Source organism: Cydia pomonella, chromosome 17, assembly GCF_033807575.1.
Source record: "Cydia pomonella isolate Wapato2018A chromosome 17, ilCydPomo1, whole genome shotgun sequence".
Lineage (NCBI taxonomy): Eukaryota > Metazoa > Arthropoda > Insecta > Lepidoptera > Tortricidae > Cydia > Cydia pomonella.
The window spans coordinates 12,274,201-12,291,195 of NC_084719.1; the positions used below are offsets into that span (position 1 = coordinate 12,274,201).

Sequence of the window (16,995 nt, forward strand, 5' to 3'; positions counted from 1 at the left end):
ACGTCATTAGCAAAAAGAAAGAGGCAAAAATAAGTGCATACGTAATTCAACGGTATATTGACGGTTTATAACCTATATAGTTATTTTCGCATCGTTCCAAAACACCCTACGAGTCCTCATTCGTAATAATTAATTAATGAAATAAAAGTTTAAAATTTAATAAAAACACCATATTTTACGTAGGTTCCCACCTACGCACAATCAAATTTTTAGCGTCACTCGTTGCCATGGTTACGATTAGTTGTCCAGGGGACAAAAGTTCATTGAAATACTGATTTTATGGTACTTAAATGTACTAAACTTGCGTTTTTGTGGTCGTTATAACCAACGTCCATAATGGGCCCCCTACTAAGCATGTTAATAGAACGGCATACAACGTCTCTTCAAACAAACTGTGCCACTGTTGTCCCTTGGACAACGGGACAGGATAACAAAACAAAAAAAAGTTGATTCACCCAGGTATTTTATTATACAATTAAAACAATGAATTTAAAAATACACAATTGTTAGGCAAAGTAAATAATTCTACTTTTACTTTAATTGACAAATAGTTGTATCCGCAATTCGGAACGTATCTTGCAGTTTAAAAAAAAATGTCGATCGAACTGTCAATTGATGTTCCTTATTTCATTATTTCCGCAGAACTCGAAGAAATATCAAACTTTGCTCTCTTGTTGTACAATTAACTATTGCATGTTTGCTTCAGATTGCAGTCCTAATTGGTGCAACTCATGCAGAGCTCGCAATCTAAGCAAACAAGCGTGCTCATTCATGTATGCGAAAATTCGTTACTTTCTATTGAAAATAATGAGGAGACCGACTAGGAATATTCTCTTATTTAAACGCACCTTAGGTATAGTTAGAATGACTATATTTAAATCTCCGACAAAATTAGAATATAGCGCCATCTTGTACCATCGCTGACATCGCTGTTGAATCCTTTACTAGAGTCTGAACGGAACTGCGGTCGGATACTACCGAAAAAACAGCTTTGACGCGGCCGACAGATTCAGCAGGTTTTGGCCGAAACCGAACCTTGGGCCGAAACGTGAATTTTAATCAAAATCTGCTGAGGTCGAAACCGAAACTTCGGTCGGACATACCTTTACATAAATAGATTCTTTCCCGCGCACAAACGAAGAAACAAACAGCCTCTTCCTCTAAATGCATATACTTATCGTTTCCGTTCCGTCGCGGGTGAATACGAGTACGAGGGGTAAAACTATGCGAAATATATCGTATCTTATAAAATACGTTGAGCACACGTTTATACAACAATAATCAATATAATCATACCATTTATACATGTGATATTTATAATTCCCGACCTGTTTGGTTTTTCAATTTGGCTGCGAAACTCTAATCCGAGATCCAAAGTGTGTTGATTGAAACAACACATTTATCTTCAAAACGATCCCACAGAATGGTGTCAGAAGCACACGTGGTCTGAACTCACTCTTGTACGCTACAACTACTTTGAAATAAAAGAATACCTTACGATTATCAAGATAAGGTCCTTTTTTCATGGAGCCCTTATGCTTCTACAATAACGAAGGAATAATAAGGCGTGAATTTAGTAAGTTTTATCATCTAGCACGGCGGTAGTAGGTCAATGTCAAGAAGTCTCGGTAAGATAAGGGTTTTGTGAAGTTTTTGTAGTTAAATACAGATGCTTTAATTTTTGGTGTTAAATTATTTAATGTTTGTAAATACATACGAGCGTTTGATAACAATTACTGTGAATATGTGCCTATTTTAAATGGTTAGCTTATTCACTAATACGTTCTAAGTTATGGATATAGGAATACCTAAAAAAAAGTGAAGCGTGTTGGTAGCCTAGCGCTAGCGGTAAAGCGTGCACCTTTCTAGTCGGAGTCTCGGAGTTTCTTAATTGGAACGAATTATCATTTGATTACCAAAGGCTTTTCGCGGTGAAGGATAAAGTTGTAAGAAATCTAACGATCTATCCCAATAAGGCCTAGTTTTCCTTCCAGTCATAGTCGTATAAATCCTGTGCTAATTCTTCGGATTAGGTTAATTGTCTAAACGTTATTAAAGCTACTTTAGGGTGCAACCAGGAACATATTAACAAATACTAAGACGAGAATACGAGGAGGATATAAAATAAAATACACGTAACAATTCATCGCAGAATGAATTACCTGTATTCACACTTTCTTGACTGTTATCAGACACCGACGGCGACCTTACTTTCCAGTTTTACTACCAACTAGGCATCTACCGTTAATTTTACCCGAGCATTAGCAAGCACAAATTAGCATTGCCTTGTCCGCACTTTACCAATACAATGGATGCTTACGTTTACACTAACTTAATAATCAACCATTTCCGCGATTCTTGAGAATAGCGTAGTTCCTTCTTAGTAAGGTCAATACGGGTAAGTGTAACTATGGGATAAGTGTAACTGGCCTTCATGTTACGTAAACTATTTGAAAATTTTATATTGGTATGATCAGTTGTCATGAGCAAATGAACGATCTATTTAAATTAAGTACTACATGTGACGTTGTCAAGCAAATTGTGTGACTATCGTCAATTTGAAATCTGTATTTTTTTTTAATACGAGTTGCAGTAAGTAAGTAAGTAAACACTTTATTGTACGAGAAAAATAAATATAACATCAGATGGAAAATAATTGGATAATACAAAGGCGAACTTATCCCTAAGAGGGATCTCTTCCAGTTAACCCATACCTAAAAGAGTAATTTAAAACTATATCTAAAGTAATTATATATTATTACATACTATATATAAATAAATATCTTTATATACATATATCATATATGAATAAATGTAAATATATAATATGACCGCACACATCTTCCTACCTTCTTGCAGTTCACACGAGGCACTTCGATCTATAAAAATCTAAGAAAATTCGTCAAATCCGTTAATTGTGAAGAGGTAAGTATCAAATATGCTTTTTATTTTTCAAATTATTTTTATTAATTCTCAAAAATTATGTAAAATAAGAGTTGTACATGCATTTAAAAATGTAACCTTAATAGTGAGTGATTGGGAAAGTGTTTCTATTTCACTTGAGGCAAGTGTGACTGTATGATACACTTGCCCCATATCAGGGATCGTAAACAATTATTTCTTATATTATTAATGATATAATATAAAACTTAATAAAATCTTGATAAACCGTTAGTTTATGTTCTTTCATTGATTTCACTTTTATATTTTTTAAGTTCTAACAAGATCTTTCATTGACTTACCAATCCATCGTGCATCCCTGAGCATCACAATATTATTATGCAACAGAACTAGGATTAGGATAACATCGTGAGAAAACCAATACCTACTTTTTTAGGGTTCCGTAGTCAACTAGGAACCCTTATAGTTTCGCCATGTCCGTCTGTCTGTCTGTCTGTCTGTCTGTCTGTCTGTCTGTCTGTCTGTCCGAGGCTTTGCTCCGTGGTCGTTAGTGCTAGAAAGCTGAAATTTGGCATGGATATATAAATCAATAAAGCCGACAAAGTCGTACAATAAAATCTAAAAATTTAATTTTTTTTAGGGTACCTCCCCTACACGTAAAGTGGGGGTGATTTTTTTTTTTCGCTTCAACCCTAGAGTGTGGGGTTTCGTTGGAAAGGTCTTTCAAAACTAATAGGGGTTTTCAAGAAACATTTTTTGATAAAGTGAATATATTCGGAGATAATCGCTCCGAAAGAAAAAAAAAATGTGTACCCCCCCTCTAACTTTTGAACCATAGGTCCAAAAAATATGAAAAAAAATCGTGGAAGTAGAGCTTAAGAAAGACATTAAATGAAAACTATAGCGGACATGATCAGTTTAGCTGTTTTTGAGTTATCGCAAAAAGTTTTCCCTTCATAGTAAAAAGACTTACTTTAATTAGGTACTGATTATGCAAATTTGCCTATTTGTTTAACTCGGGTGAAAGGTACCGTGTCATCCCTTGGTTAACAATTTACTATACTTTAAGCTCCAGTTTAGCTTATTGTGACGGAAGAGTAACTACGGAACCCTACACTGAGCGTGGCCCGACATGCTCTTGGCCGGTTATTATTAAGTACAGAAGATATTTTTTGTTTTGTTCGATAATAAAAACTTAAAGAACTTTCTTAAAAATGCATGAAAACTTATTTCGGACCAGATATCCAAATTACAAACATTAAAATATTTACATATAAATTAATTAAATAAAATAAAAGTTATTAACTAAATTAAACCAACTATCAATTAAAAAAAAACCCCAGCTAGGAATACATATATGCCACCAGATTTTATTTTATCATAAATGACAATAAGTAACTATGTATATCATGTAACTATGTATGGGTATATATCATATAGATACAAATTAATGAATTATCATCGTTTAGTATCATGGTTATTACGTTTTAAAATTAAAAAAGGGCTTTCTAGCATGCACTAATAATGCAGTTACACTTACTTCATTTTGCTGGAGAAGTGTGACTCGACGCTAATCATCTAAATAACATAAAACACATTGTTTCCAGCTAAAGTTGAACCGTACCGTATTGTACAGTCAGCGTCAAATACTTCGTAGCAGTCAAAGTAGCCAAATAGTTCGGTACACCATATATTTAGTATGGTGTACCGAACTATTTGGCCACTTTGACTGCTACGAAGTATTTGACGCTGACTGTACCTTAGGGCAGTGTCCGAAACCCAACTTTATGATGTTGATTTATCTGTTCAAAGTTTACTTTTACAAAAGTATGTCACACTTATTCACCTTACCTAGAAGTGGCACAATTTTTAGGCTCTGAACATTTGCTATTAAACGAAGAAAAATTAGATTTAATTTAAGGTCATGTCGGATAGGCAAGAGAGAAAGTTTATTTTGCTCGTGGCAAGAGAAACGGTATGAAGATTCGCTAAGAGATTTTCCTGTAAGTCTTGGCCCAGTGTTTTTCTTATATCTAACCATAGCGTACCGTAATTACGTTTTAGATTATCAGCTAATCCCAAGAACTATAGAAAGGCTGTAGGTACTTAACCATAGGTAATCTAGCATCAGGAGGCTGGAAAAGAGACGGCGACAAGACAATAAGTAATTAAATAAAAATAAAGCCTAAGCTAAATTTGCTCCGGCTTAACCACAATTGTTGAGAGCTGCGATAAAGGTTAGCACGCCAGCACGCCTCATTTTATTCACTGCGAGGTTGCAACGTGCTAATAGCGGCGACATTCGTAGGTTAGATGTAGGATGTAGGCCTTTTACAATTACAACTATGTAGCTATTTCGTTGTTTTAGTAGAGTTAAATGGCTGAAATATTGCTACCCCAAAGATACGGAAAGACCTGCGTTGCATTTTGTCCCGTTTTCGGATTCGCAAAACTTTTCAACAGCCAGTAAGCCAGGGGTTCCCAATCTTTTTCAACATGTGGCGCAGTTACAAGTTTAGTATTTCGCAACGGCGCCCTTGTAAATTTAAAATCACGGTCGAAAAAGAGTGACACGACGCTATATTATTTACCAATGCGAGCGCTCAAAGAGGTACCCGCGAATATTTGTGGTTTCGGATAATGATAGAACTCACGGCGCCCCTCTTTACTTTCTACGGCGCACCAGGGCGCCGCGGCGCACACTTTGGGAACCCCTGCAGTAAGCAGTAGGTAGGCACAGGTAACATAGAGTAACTTTTTATATTATATGCAAAGATTATATGCTTACTGAAAGAAGGTACCCACCTATGGTTAAAATCTAAATTGTAAGTGTAAAATTCTACATGGTTCGCACCGTCCGCCTCCGTCTGCTCAACAATAGGGCTATTCCCGGATCTTAGAGAAGTTATCATCATCAACCCTGAGTGGTATTGTTATTTGAGAGAAATCCGTGGATTATATGGAAATAGTTTAATAAGTAAAGTACATGTTTACACAATGAGATCACAAAGAGAAGTAAGAATGACACTTATAAAACATATGAATATACAAAATACAAATATCAAAAACCATGAGAGTGTTCTTATTACAAATAGTAACATAAAGGTTTAACAAGTGGTCGGTGATCCTTATGCAAACGACATAAAGCTGCAGCGACTGTACCAATTTATAGTGGTGGTAACTACCTACTGTGAATCACCCAAACAATGCAGACACTGGACATTGTCACACACCGCTGTGAATGGATCAAGTCCATTGAAATCTGGCACAATTGGCTGCTTTTCAATATTATGTTTTCACAAAAGTAGATAGAGAATACTATTGAAGAGCAAAGTATAAGAAGACATGTGCTTTCCATGCTGGGAGTGGGAATTAATACAGGTAGCCAACTGGAGAAGTGTTTTGATATTTTTTGGTTAATCTTTGAATAGTTGTAAGGCTACTCCTGGCCCAGCTTCCTTAAGTTTCTGATAAAAAGGTGTATTGCCATTTTTTGCGAAAGATTTCTGTAAATGTTATGTAGGGTTTGGTTGTTATTGTAGGTAGATTAGCCTATTTGTTTATTTCTAATCCGTGTCTACCCCTTGGTAGAGGTTGTAAACAAAGTGGTTATCATTTTTTGAAAAAGTTTTTATTATGATATCATTCCAAATGATCGTTCTTGACCTGTATTATAAAGATACGCTTTCGGAATGTATCGCAGCATTCGCGACGTCAAACTGATGTCAACAATCCAGCTGTCAGGATTGCCCCGATGCCGGCAATATGCATAGTCTGGCGCTACGTTTAAAGTTTAAAGAACGAGTACACGGATAGATAATACCGGGCGTGCGAAGGCGACGGAGACAGAAAGTTGCAGGTTACAAGCAGGCCAGTCTGCCGTCGGCCGGCGCTCGAGCCGCATGCCCGTAGCGCTCCGCTATCGGAACTTGTACCCAACATGATCGTCTCGCGTTACGCTACTCGCTGCGCCTCGCCGCGTCACCGATAAGATCTGCGTATCCGATATTCGGCCGATAGGGATACAACATTCGTGTTACGAGAGCACTTGCCGACCATGTGATCGCTCCCCGCCGATGGGAGCGAAAACCGAACAAAAAAGCCGCCTGCTAATGTATCCCGCCTACAAAAAAGGGATAAAAAGGCTATTCCTGGAATGCGCACATGTCGACGCCGGGTAACAGGCAACTACTGATCCCGCAGTGTCGTCGAGATGCCCCGAAGGAGTAAGTGGATGCATCTGGTGGCGGGCGTCGTCGCCGGAGTCACCCTCGGGGTTTTCCTCAAGCTCTGCTTAAAGCCGTCTTCGAGGACTTCAATAGAAGCGTGTGAAGCAGCAAAACTTATATCGCCGGACCCGCTGGCGTTGATAGATTTAAGCCCGGAAGAGACTATTCAGAATTCCAATAGGAGTTTAGTGTTTGTGGGAGTGATGACGGCCGAGCAGTATTTGAATTCTAGAGCGAAGGCAGTGATGGAAACGTGGGCACAGGACTTGCCCGGTCGGATAGCGTTTTTCAGTTCGGAAGTGTCTCGAGCCCCGGGGCTCCCGCTGGTGCCGCTGCGGAATGTGGACGACAGCTATCCGCCACAGAAAAAGTCGTTTCTCATGCTGTTATACATGTACGAAAAGTACGGTGATAGGTTTGAGTGGTTTATGCGCGCGGACGATGACATTTACGTGAGAGGTGATAAGTTAGGTGAATTTTTGCGTTCAGTGGACAGTAGGAAGCCACAGTTCATCGGCCAGGCGGGTAGAGGAACTAACGATGAGCGTGACGCTTTGGCTTTGGATTATAATGAGAATTTTTGTATGGGTGGGCCGGGAGTGATGATGTCGAGGGAGACTTTAAGGAGGGTGGCCCCTCACGTGAAGTACTGCTTAAAGCACCTGTACACGACGCACGAGGATGTGGAGCTGGGACGGTGCGTGGCGAAGTTCGCCGGGGTGTCATGCACGTGGAGCTATGACGTGAGTAGACGTTGTGATAATAGGCAGTAATCATGACTTGATTTGGCGACGTGAGGCAATGACGCATGAGTAACGGGTTTACGACGAGCATTGTTTTGTTTGACAAATTGAATGCTTAAATGCTCGGTGCACATTTCCGACGTCTGAGCATAATTAGGAAGATAGGTAGGTATCTATTCACTGTTCTCAATGATCATTATGGGCAACAGTTTTGCAAAAGAATTACTTAATCTCCCTATCTTTAACAGAAGCGTTACGTGTAAAGAAGTAAACTCAATTCGTGTCATTGAATGTAACACTATATCTTAAGAATGATACAATTACAACCTTATGTCAATGCAAATAAGTTCAATGGTCAGATATAATTGTGTGTTGTTCTTAAGTGTATTGCTGTCAGTACAATTGAATAACAAGTAAAGTGGCGCGATTAGGCAATGCCGCGAGCTGCGGGTTGCAGTTTGTCGTGGTGTGGTCGTATGTTTGCTGCTGCAATAGAATTAATATCTGTGCTACGTACAGGTACTATTCACCTAAGAAGGTTTTTGAATGGTCTAGATTTAAACTAAATATTCAGAACTGTGTAGAAGTATGTACCCGCGATCTATGTATATACCGACTGAATTGTCAGTCCAGTCGCTTTTGAATCTTAGATACCCCTACTTAGGCGTTATTAACGTATTACGTAAGACGATTTTTGCTAGTTTTTGAAGGAAGGGGGGCTTCCTTATTGTAAGAAAAAATAAGATAAGGCTGATAATAATCAATTTTTGTTTCTTTTTTATATTTTTCAAATCCCTTCCCCCCCCCCCCTCTAAATCGTCTTGTATTCCTTCTTTTTTCATGTTTACTTTAATAACAATAACGATGCTCATACGCTCATGCTCTTACGGCTAGGCCACCAGCGATTTCTTACACTGTAATTATATTAATTGACAATAAAATAAAATCTGTATTGTAGTGGGTACGAAGGTACAGTAACTACCTTATGTGTTATTGTATGTATGTATTGTTAACAATACTTAATCAAGTTTAGTGTAAACTCAACAGTAGAGCCGGTATTCATCTTAGCGCGTAAATGTCAAGGTTTATCTATTCACTAGTTTTATTTACGACCAGTTTTATGACACTTCATAAACAATTATTATTTACAATAGCCATGCCTAATTAAAGATGTAAATAAGTTCCAAACTGGACGTTATTATTGGTGTGTAAACACAAACTTTGATGCAATACCCACCGTGAAACTGGTCCATTTCCTTTTCTTTGGTAGGTAGTAGTTTTATACTTTGCATTAAAACAAGTTTCGAATTTTGCACGAAACAAGTCTTCTCGAAAACCATTGAAATTCGCGTCTCTTGAAACCGGTTCACGGCATAGGCATAATATCTCGTGATTTGCTCTCAAAGAATCAACTTGGAAGAGGGGTGAAATGAATTGACAAATACGGCTTTGCATCTTACTAAGGAAAAATGTCACAAATATTTATGCCAGAGAGAATGTACCGGCTCAAAAGACCTAGAAGTTAAGAAGAGGAAGTGGAAAGTGTTAACCGTATATACTATAGCCGTATTTTCGCATGTTCTCTTCTGCATTTTCTGTTTTTCTAAGTACCTATTCCATAAATCAGCTTGTGTGGTTCCTACTAAATGCGAATACAATATACGGCAAATTGACATACTATTTGACGTAACAATGCGAACTGTAAAATAATGTGGTCCAATAATTACCAGGCGGGTCCTAGACGCTCACACTCATAAAGTAAAATGACATAAATTCAATGCAATACCTATATAGGAAAATAAGACGAAGTCAGCCATCAAAACCCTACCTACTAATATTATAAATACGAAAGTAACTCTGTTTGTCTGTCTGTTAGCTCTTCACGATTAAATCGCTGAACTGATTTAGATGAAAAAGGAGATAGTTTGAGGCCCGGAAAAGGACATAGGTTTTATCAATCATCATCATCATCCCACGCAGACGAAGTTGCGGACAGAAGCTAGTTATAAACATACAGTTGCAGCGACTAAGGAGGTATTTTGAGGAAGTAGTCTACAGCCTACATCAACTGCTTACCTCTCGTATTACCTCCGCATCGAACACAGATGTGTCTTGACTCCTGGGGTGGGCCAGCAGCTCTGAGAGTTCGTTTCCGCTTGAGTTGGTCCAACCAGACCTCGCCGCGCTTTGCCATGCCTTCCCGCAGGTTATGACGCCACCCCGGTCTCATCTACGCTCGTTCCTCCCGAAAGTTAGCTGGAATGCGGAAGACATTCATATCACGTTTACAGGAATCCGTGAAACGGAGTACGGGTCGACCAACCGGTATCTTAGCTTCGGCAATCTACAGCAAAGCACAATGAGGTTTATGGTCTCAAGTATTTCAACCGGTATGTATAATCTTAATGAAGAAATTAATTGAACTAAACCTATAGTATAAATATTCTGTGAATATATTTGTAGAGGGTAGGGTTTCTTTATTATTTGATTTTTCCTTACGACACGTATTAGTACCTGGACGTTTAATTATAATAGATTGAATTTCTACTTGGTTAGTATTTTTTTTCAAACGCCGTTATCATCACAAAGGGAATCCATTAGAATCACAATGGGCGTCCGTTTTGGATCCTCAACCGTGCCATTCATAAAATAAACTAGCGAGTTTTTGGGTCTGGCAGATCGTTGTTGTGTTATAAATAATTTGGCAGCATCATCAGAGAAAGAAAACTCGGGTTTGGAACTCGTTTCTTAGTTCGTGTCCGACTAGACAGACACAGACATGACAAAAATGTTACAATATGTCTGGACTTTCAAAACTGGTCTCATTGCCATACTTCTCATTCCTTCACTTACCTAATGCCTTTAAATATCCAAAATCATCATGTATCTCATAAAAAGAAGTTCCGTAAACAAATTCCCTGCTTTTGCCAGTGTCCATTTTGTTTCTTTTTTTTATAATAGCGTCTAAAATACCTACGTAAATAGGTTAGGCCAACAACATCGAAATACAGGGTGTTTATTTAGTCACCTGCAATAATGTACGGGATGGATTATAGGTAATAAATATTTACCTATAGCAGCTTTTACTATGGGACCAATCCCGAAATCGCGAAAAACAATTTTACTCTTCCCCATAGAAAATGTGAAGGTCAGACAGCCAAAATGTATGAAACAGGCAATTTTTTTTAAAATGTACTTATTATAAATAAGTATCTGTCATTGCCACACCTGATATGGCCGATATGGGCATCAGGTATTGACACAATTTTATTATTACCTGAAGACCCATACTATATGTATGCAATTAAAAAATAAAATAGTTATATATAATCATCGTTAAGAAGTTATATACCATATTTAACATTTGTGACGAAGTTCTGTCCGTTCTTCGCTTTATAATTCTTTGCCGCAACAGAATAGGGAACAAGTAGAGATAAGATAAACCGAATGTTTGAACACTGTCTGCTAAGACTTGAGGTAGTTTTCGCGTAACTCGGTACTAATAAAAATGATAAATTTCGATAAGTTGCACTGATAAATAAATATTGATAATCGGTTGTTAACTGTGGCTTGTCTCCTCATTTTAGCAAATGGCATAATACTGTAAAATATATAGACCTAAGTGCATGAGTATTTAGATATTGACAAGTGTCCGAGTTAACTAATGTACAGTGTGGCTACCACCAGTTCGGTACTGGCATAAACGCTATCGAGAACGTAACTTACTTTCTATGCATCTCCCTCGTACTCGCATGTAAGTGCAAGCGAGATGTATAGAAAGTAAATTACGTTCTCGATACGTATATGTCGGTTTTGACCTGTCAGCGAGTCATGGTACCGGTACTGGTTTCAACAGTTTTCTATAAGTACCAAACGTCTTACTGCGATCGACGTCAAATGTTTTTGTCTTTAAATCGTGGTTCCATTGAAATTGCCTCCTTAGTCAAAACTATGCGTACATATTTGTATTAGTGGTGGTACAAAACAATTCTGTTGCAATTTATTACAATTTATAGTGCTGTAAATGTCGGACAATTGTAGAAACCGGGTCGAATGTAAATATACTTTACGTGGACATAAATGGCAAACGTAGTTTGAACAACAAGAGGGGATACGTTTACATCACTCTTATTCCTTGGCATGCAATTTAATGTGTCTGTCATTTTTGCTGTGAGTAGTGTGGGTATACTCATGTGTTAGAGATAAGTAACTACTTAATTTTTAAAAATCGGCCAAGAGCATGTCAGTGTGGGGGTTTCGTAGATTCCATTCTGTCAGAACAGGCCAAACGGGGGCCATTATTTTTACTTTTTACTAACAAGAGAAGATATTTTGCAATACCTAAGTCAAAACTTACTGTTCCGATCATGTTCACTATAGTTTTCATTTAAAGTATTTATTTATCTTTTTTTTCACGATTTTCTTAATATTTTTATACCCATGGTTCAAAAGTTAGAGGGGCAGGGAGGCACAATTTTATTCTTTCGGAGCGATTATTTCCGAAAATATTATTTTTATCAACAAATGGTTTGTGGAGACTTTGAAAGACCTATCCAACAATACACCAAACTATTGAATCAATGCATACTTAAATAAATTGCAGCTTTCTGGCACTAACGGCAATGGCAATGGCAAAACCATAAGGGCTTCTAGGTGACTACGAAACCCTAAAAACGGTCTTGAAAAAATATCTCTTTGAAATTTATTTACACAGTTGATTCGCAGTAACTGATGACCTCAACAAAATTCAAATTGAAATTAACTAAAAACATCCCTCCAATAAGTTAATTTGTTTGTTCGTAGCAGATATTTGGGGGTGGTGGTGGATAAAATTAAAAAGGAAACAAAACAACCTTGAAATTAAGATAAAGATCAATATACAGAAGTAAGTAAGTAAGTAAGTATAAGTCTCAGATCATAGAAATGTAAGTACTATATTTGATAAAGTCCATTACGTCGGAACTTGTGACATTTTGAAAGCCGTAAAGAGCTGAAAAATGTTAATGAAACTTCATTACAAGTAGGGATTTTGTTATAAATTATAGTTATAGACCGGATAGTGTAATCTAATCTAAATGTCTACCAATGTTTGTGATTGGAGTATAGACGGTAAGTAAGTAGTCTGGTAGAATTGAATTTTAAATAATGATTATTATTATGTTTATTTGGATTTGATTTTTTTTGATAATTTTAATGTTAGAATTTTCCTCGCGATTATATGGAGAAAATTCTTATTTATCACTTGGGGGCAAAATTTGTTTAACCCTCGTGCCTTGATACCCTCGCAGCGCTCAAGATTCCAAAATTGGAATATTTCGCCTGCTCGGGTATCAATATTGGCACGAGCGGTTAAACAACAACTTTGCCCCCTTGTAAAACAAATAAAGATTAAATCAAAACCAAAATGACTAACCATTAAGAAAACTTTTATTACTGTCTGGTAGAACTGACACAGTTAAGATATTTCGTCATTGAGTCGCGTTACATGTGTTGTACAATTATGGTAAGAAGGTAATGATACCTACCCACGTTAAAAAATATGGCGCCGTCTAGCGTGACGTTCGTGTCTTGTTCATACACGCTAGGGTTCCTTTTAATAATTTATGCAGTACGGAATGCGAGTATGTTCTCAAAACTGGAGCCGTTGGGAATGTTGATTTGAATGTACTTAATGAATATTTAAGAGCAAAGCGATCCAAAAACTAAATAGTTTATTATTAATTACCTACCTATTTCCAGTATTACCAGTGAAAAAGATGACTTGATAATAGTACATTATGATACAAGTGTGCTAAGTTGGTCATTACACACGAGACGATATTGTATATATATAATAAGAAAGCCGATGTGGGTAATGACCAATGCACACGCGTTTCATACGACGTTTCTCAACACACTTGCGAGAAAAAACAAAACTTATACATTAGATTTTTTCTTGTAAAAACAGTAAAAGTACAATTTTCAAAATGGTGGTCCCATTTTAATTTCGTTCTGATCTGATGATGGGATCCATGAGGAATTGAGGGAAACCCTCATTTTTAAAGGCACGTGTATGGTGATTATTCTTTAAAGTATATCATCGTGGCCAAAAATTATAGCGCAATACGATTATTTAATAATATTCTAGTGCTTTAATTCATCATTTCTAGGGTTGAAATAGTTTATTTTAATTACAGCTAACATACTTATTAAGGAGTACTTATGTTATGACAGTAGCAAGAAATATTGCCATTAAAAAGCTGATTGAGCAACAGTAGGTATACTTACCTGGTCGATAAACTATCACCTTTGAATACGATCAAAATCGACACGGAACATTAGGCATCACAGATGGTTAAATAGTATAAAAAGCTTAGAGAACAGATTCGGTAAAACGGTGGCAGATGCTACCTAGTAATTAATCAAGTCTTTAATTACCTACCGTAAACTGGGGCTATTTAAGAACCATGAGGCTATTTGGTTTAAAAAAATTATAAGTTTTGAGTCCCTATATCTTTTTTCGTCGCAATGGTGGAAACGTAAATCTTGGTCTGGCAACCCTAAATCTAATGCGGAGTTGCTCAGTGGTCGCCGCGACGCCGAGCAGGTCACACGCGCGCGTAAAACAATTCGAAGGTGAGTTAGTGAATTTTTTTACGAAATTTTAGACCGTCCTACTTTTGTTCAGATTTTGTTTGTATGTGGAGTAAGCTTGTTTTTACTGTACGTATCTTAAAGTACATATCCTTGAGGGTTTTTTAAGCGATGTTAGATAATTTTAGCCGTTTATTTTGACATAGAAATTGATGTTTTTTTGCGATGGGGCTATTTGAGACAGTTTTTGGGGTTATTTGGTTCCTAGTACCAAATATCCCTCTATACACATTTCTGTATAAAAGTAGGCTGACCATCTTTATTTCTTTTCAACAGGACGATGGTGCGAAGGTATAAAAGAACGTATCGTAATTGTCGTAAGGGAAAAAGTTTTTTACCTTACACGGTATATACTCAAGATGATTTGGAAATTATTTTGTTACGAAAGTAATTGAATAAAATTTGATTCTGGAGTAAAAAGTTTGTGATTTTTTTTTGTCTCACCTTTTTATGTATTTATGGTCACACTGCTTTTAATACCTTAAGGAGTTCATCCTTTAGTGTCTTAAATAGCGCCTGTAAGGTTTTAAACCCCACAAGCTTCAAAATTTACTTAAAACCAATACACAACCTGTCGATTTCCATAAAGCCCCAACCACGAGGTTATTTGGGACACCTCTTTAAAAAATCATAACTCGGTCTGTGCCAACAAATTAGACATGTGTTGTATTATAAAAGGATGCAACAGTGTGCGTTTTATCCACTAAAAATATAACAAGTACCATAAAGATATAAAATAGGGGAGTTATTAATGTTTTTGTTCAAAAATCGTACCAAATAGCACCCTTTTACGGTACTGTAAGTCCAACATAATGAATATACTTACCTATAATGTTAAAATATAACACAATGCCACCATAGGGAACTGGACTCTGCATGATACCTACTACCTAATTAAAGGGTTGCCCACACTACTAGAACTGCCAATGACCTACAAATGGCCGTAAATGAAATAGTTTTCGGTGTTTCGGTTTTTTGTTTATAACTATTAAGACCGTAGTGTATTCAATATGCTATCAAATAAAAGCGGCTGCTATAAATTAATCTCTTCGTACAGCGATTTTGTCAAATTCAGCTCCTACACATCATACATTTTTATATATGCGTCTTCACCAGTTATAAAATCCAGATTATATCTAACCCGGAAAGTTTACAAACCCGACTCAGTCGGTCTTCCAATCAGGACGAATCTGGGGAAACCCGCACAGATAACAGTGCCAACCCTACATTGATCGCCAAAATCGTGCGCGTGCCCCAAGCATGGTTTAAGCTCACAGGCCATGACTATCTATGCCATGACTGAGTAACCGTTTGATGGCGAACTAATTATCTCGGCTTGGGGCAGTGAACCGCGCTATCTAGGTGAAGTACGCGGAGGTAATGTCAAGTCAAATATAACTATACGAATTTGAATGTTGTTCCGCAGATTGAAGTAGCAAAACGTAGATTAAAATTTGAGCTCCGTGGGCAATGGAAATTAAAAGACATATATAGTATGTAAATTGTACCATCAGTTAAACGGTCACTGGTCACTTGATTTCTGAATGGTAATCCTCTCAAATTATATTCCGGTATCTTAGAGTGTATTTAGTGTATATTCTACGACTCTGGCGGAGATATTTGATCTAACACTTGGCGCATATATAAGCGCAAAAGTATATTTCGTATCCGTTGGCGTTAAATAACTTTGCACGATTGCGTTGGATCAAGCTAGTGTGGCTAATGAGTAACTGTTTAAGGTAAAAGATGCTGTTTCAAAAACAAGTTTCTTCTAATATTCTCTAGTGTATGACAATTTTATGGACCGCCTTGCAGTCCGAACAGCTTAACTGATTTTGAAATTAGACCTAAATAAATTATATTGTCTCAGAGTGAGTATAGATTATTTTTGTAACCATGTGGTCTTCAAAAATATTTTTTCCTTCTTTAAGTTTCATCTGTGGTGTGCTGCGTAAGCTAAAACCTTATTAGAAACCCGTTTTCACTAGCCTAGTGCTAAGCTACGATTTTATTTAAATGACTAAAGTATGCTAATTGCTAGATAACATAAACATTACCAGGTAACTTATTTCTTTATTTACATAAGATTATACATCTGAGGTGAAAGTGTAGCCTTGCGCCCGCGGTTGTTTTATGCGATAGACGCGAGACGCAGCGGTGAACGCATGCGATCACGGAATGTAGGGAAAATGACAATGCGCTTATAGTTTGTGTCAGCCATCACGGTGATGCGAATATTTGTCAAATCGAACTTTAATAACATGACAATACGATATGAGTCAAGAATTGACACAACCTATACCGCTGCGTTTGCCGCGTAAAACAACATACGGTCATTAGAAATGGGTGTGCGGCAAACGCTGTCTACTTCTTAAGAGTTCTACAATCGTTATCATGGAGGGCAATCGATTGTCAATGACAAGGTGCTATAGGACTATCAATGTTTCACCCTCACTCAAACATTGAGTTCTTAAGATAATGAAGGGTCA

The 16,995-nt window shown here is 37.2% G+C and overlaps 1 protein-coding gene across 1 annotated transcript in view; it reads left to right on the plus strand.

The window, feature by feature from the left end:
- Positions 1–6,125: 6,125 nt before the first annotated feature.
- Positions 6,126–16,995, plus strand: part of LOC133527140 (chondroitin sulfate synthase 1) — a 49,066-nt gene continuing 38,196 nt past the window's right edge. Inside the window, exon 1 of the mRNA XM_061864028.1 lies at positions 6,126–7,873. Within this exon, the coding sequence (XP_061720012.1) occupies positions 7,115–7,873 (759 nt within the window). The 5' untranslated portion in view covers positions 6,126–7,114. The remainder of the gene's footprint in view (positions 7,874–16,995) is intronic.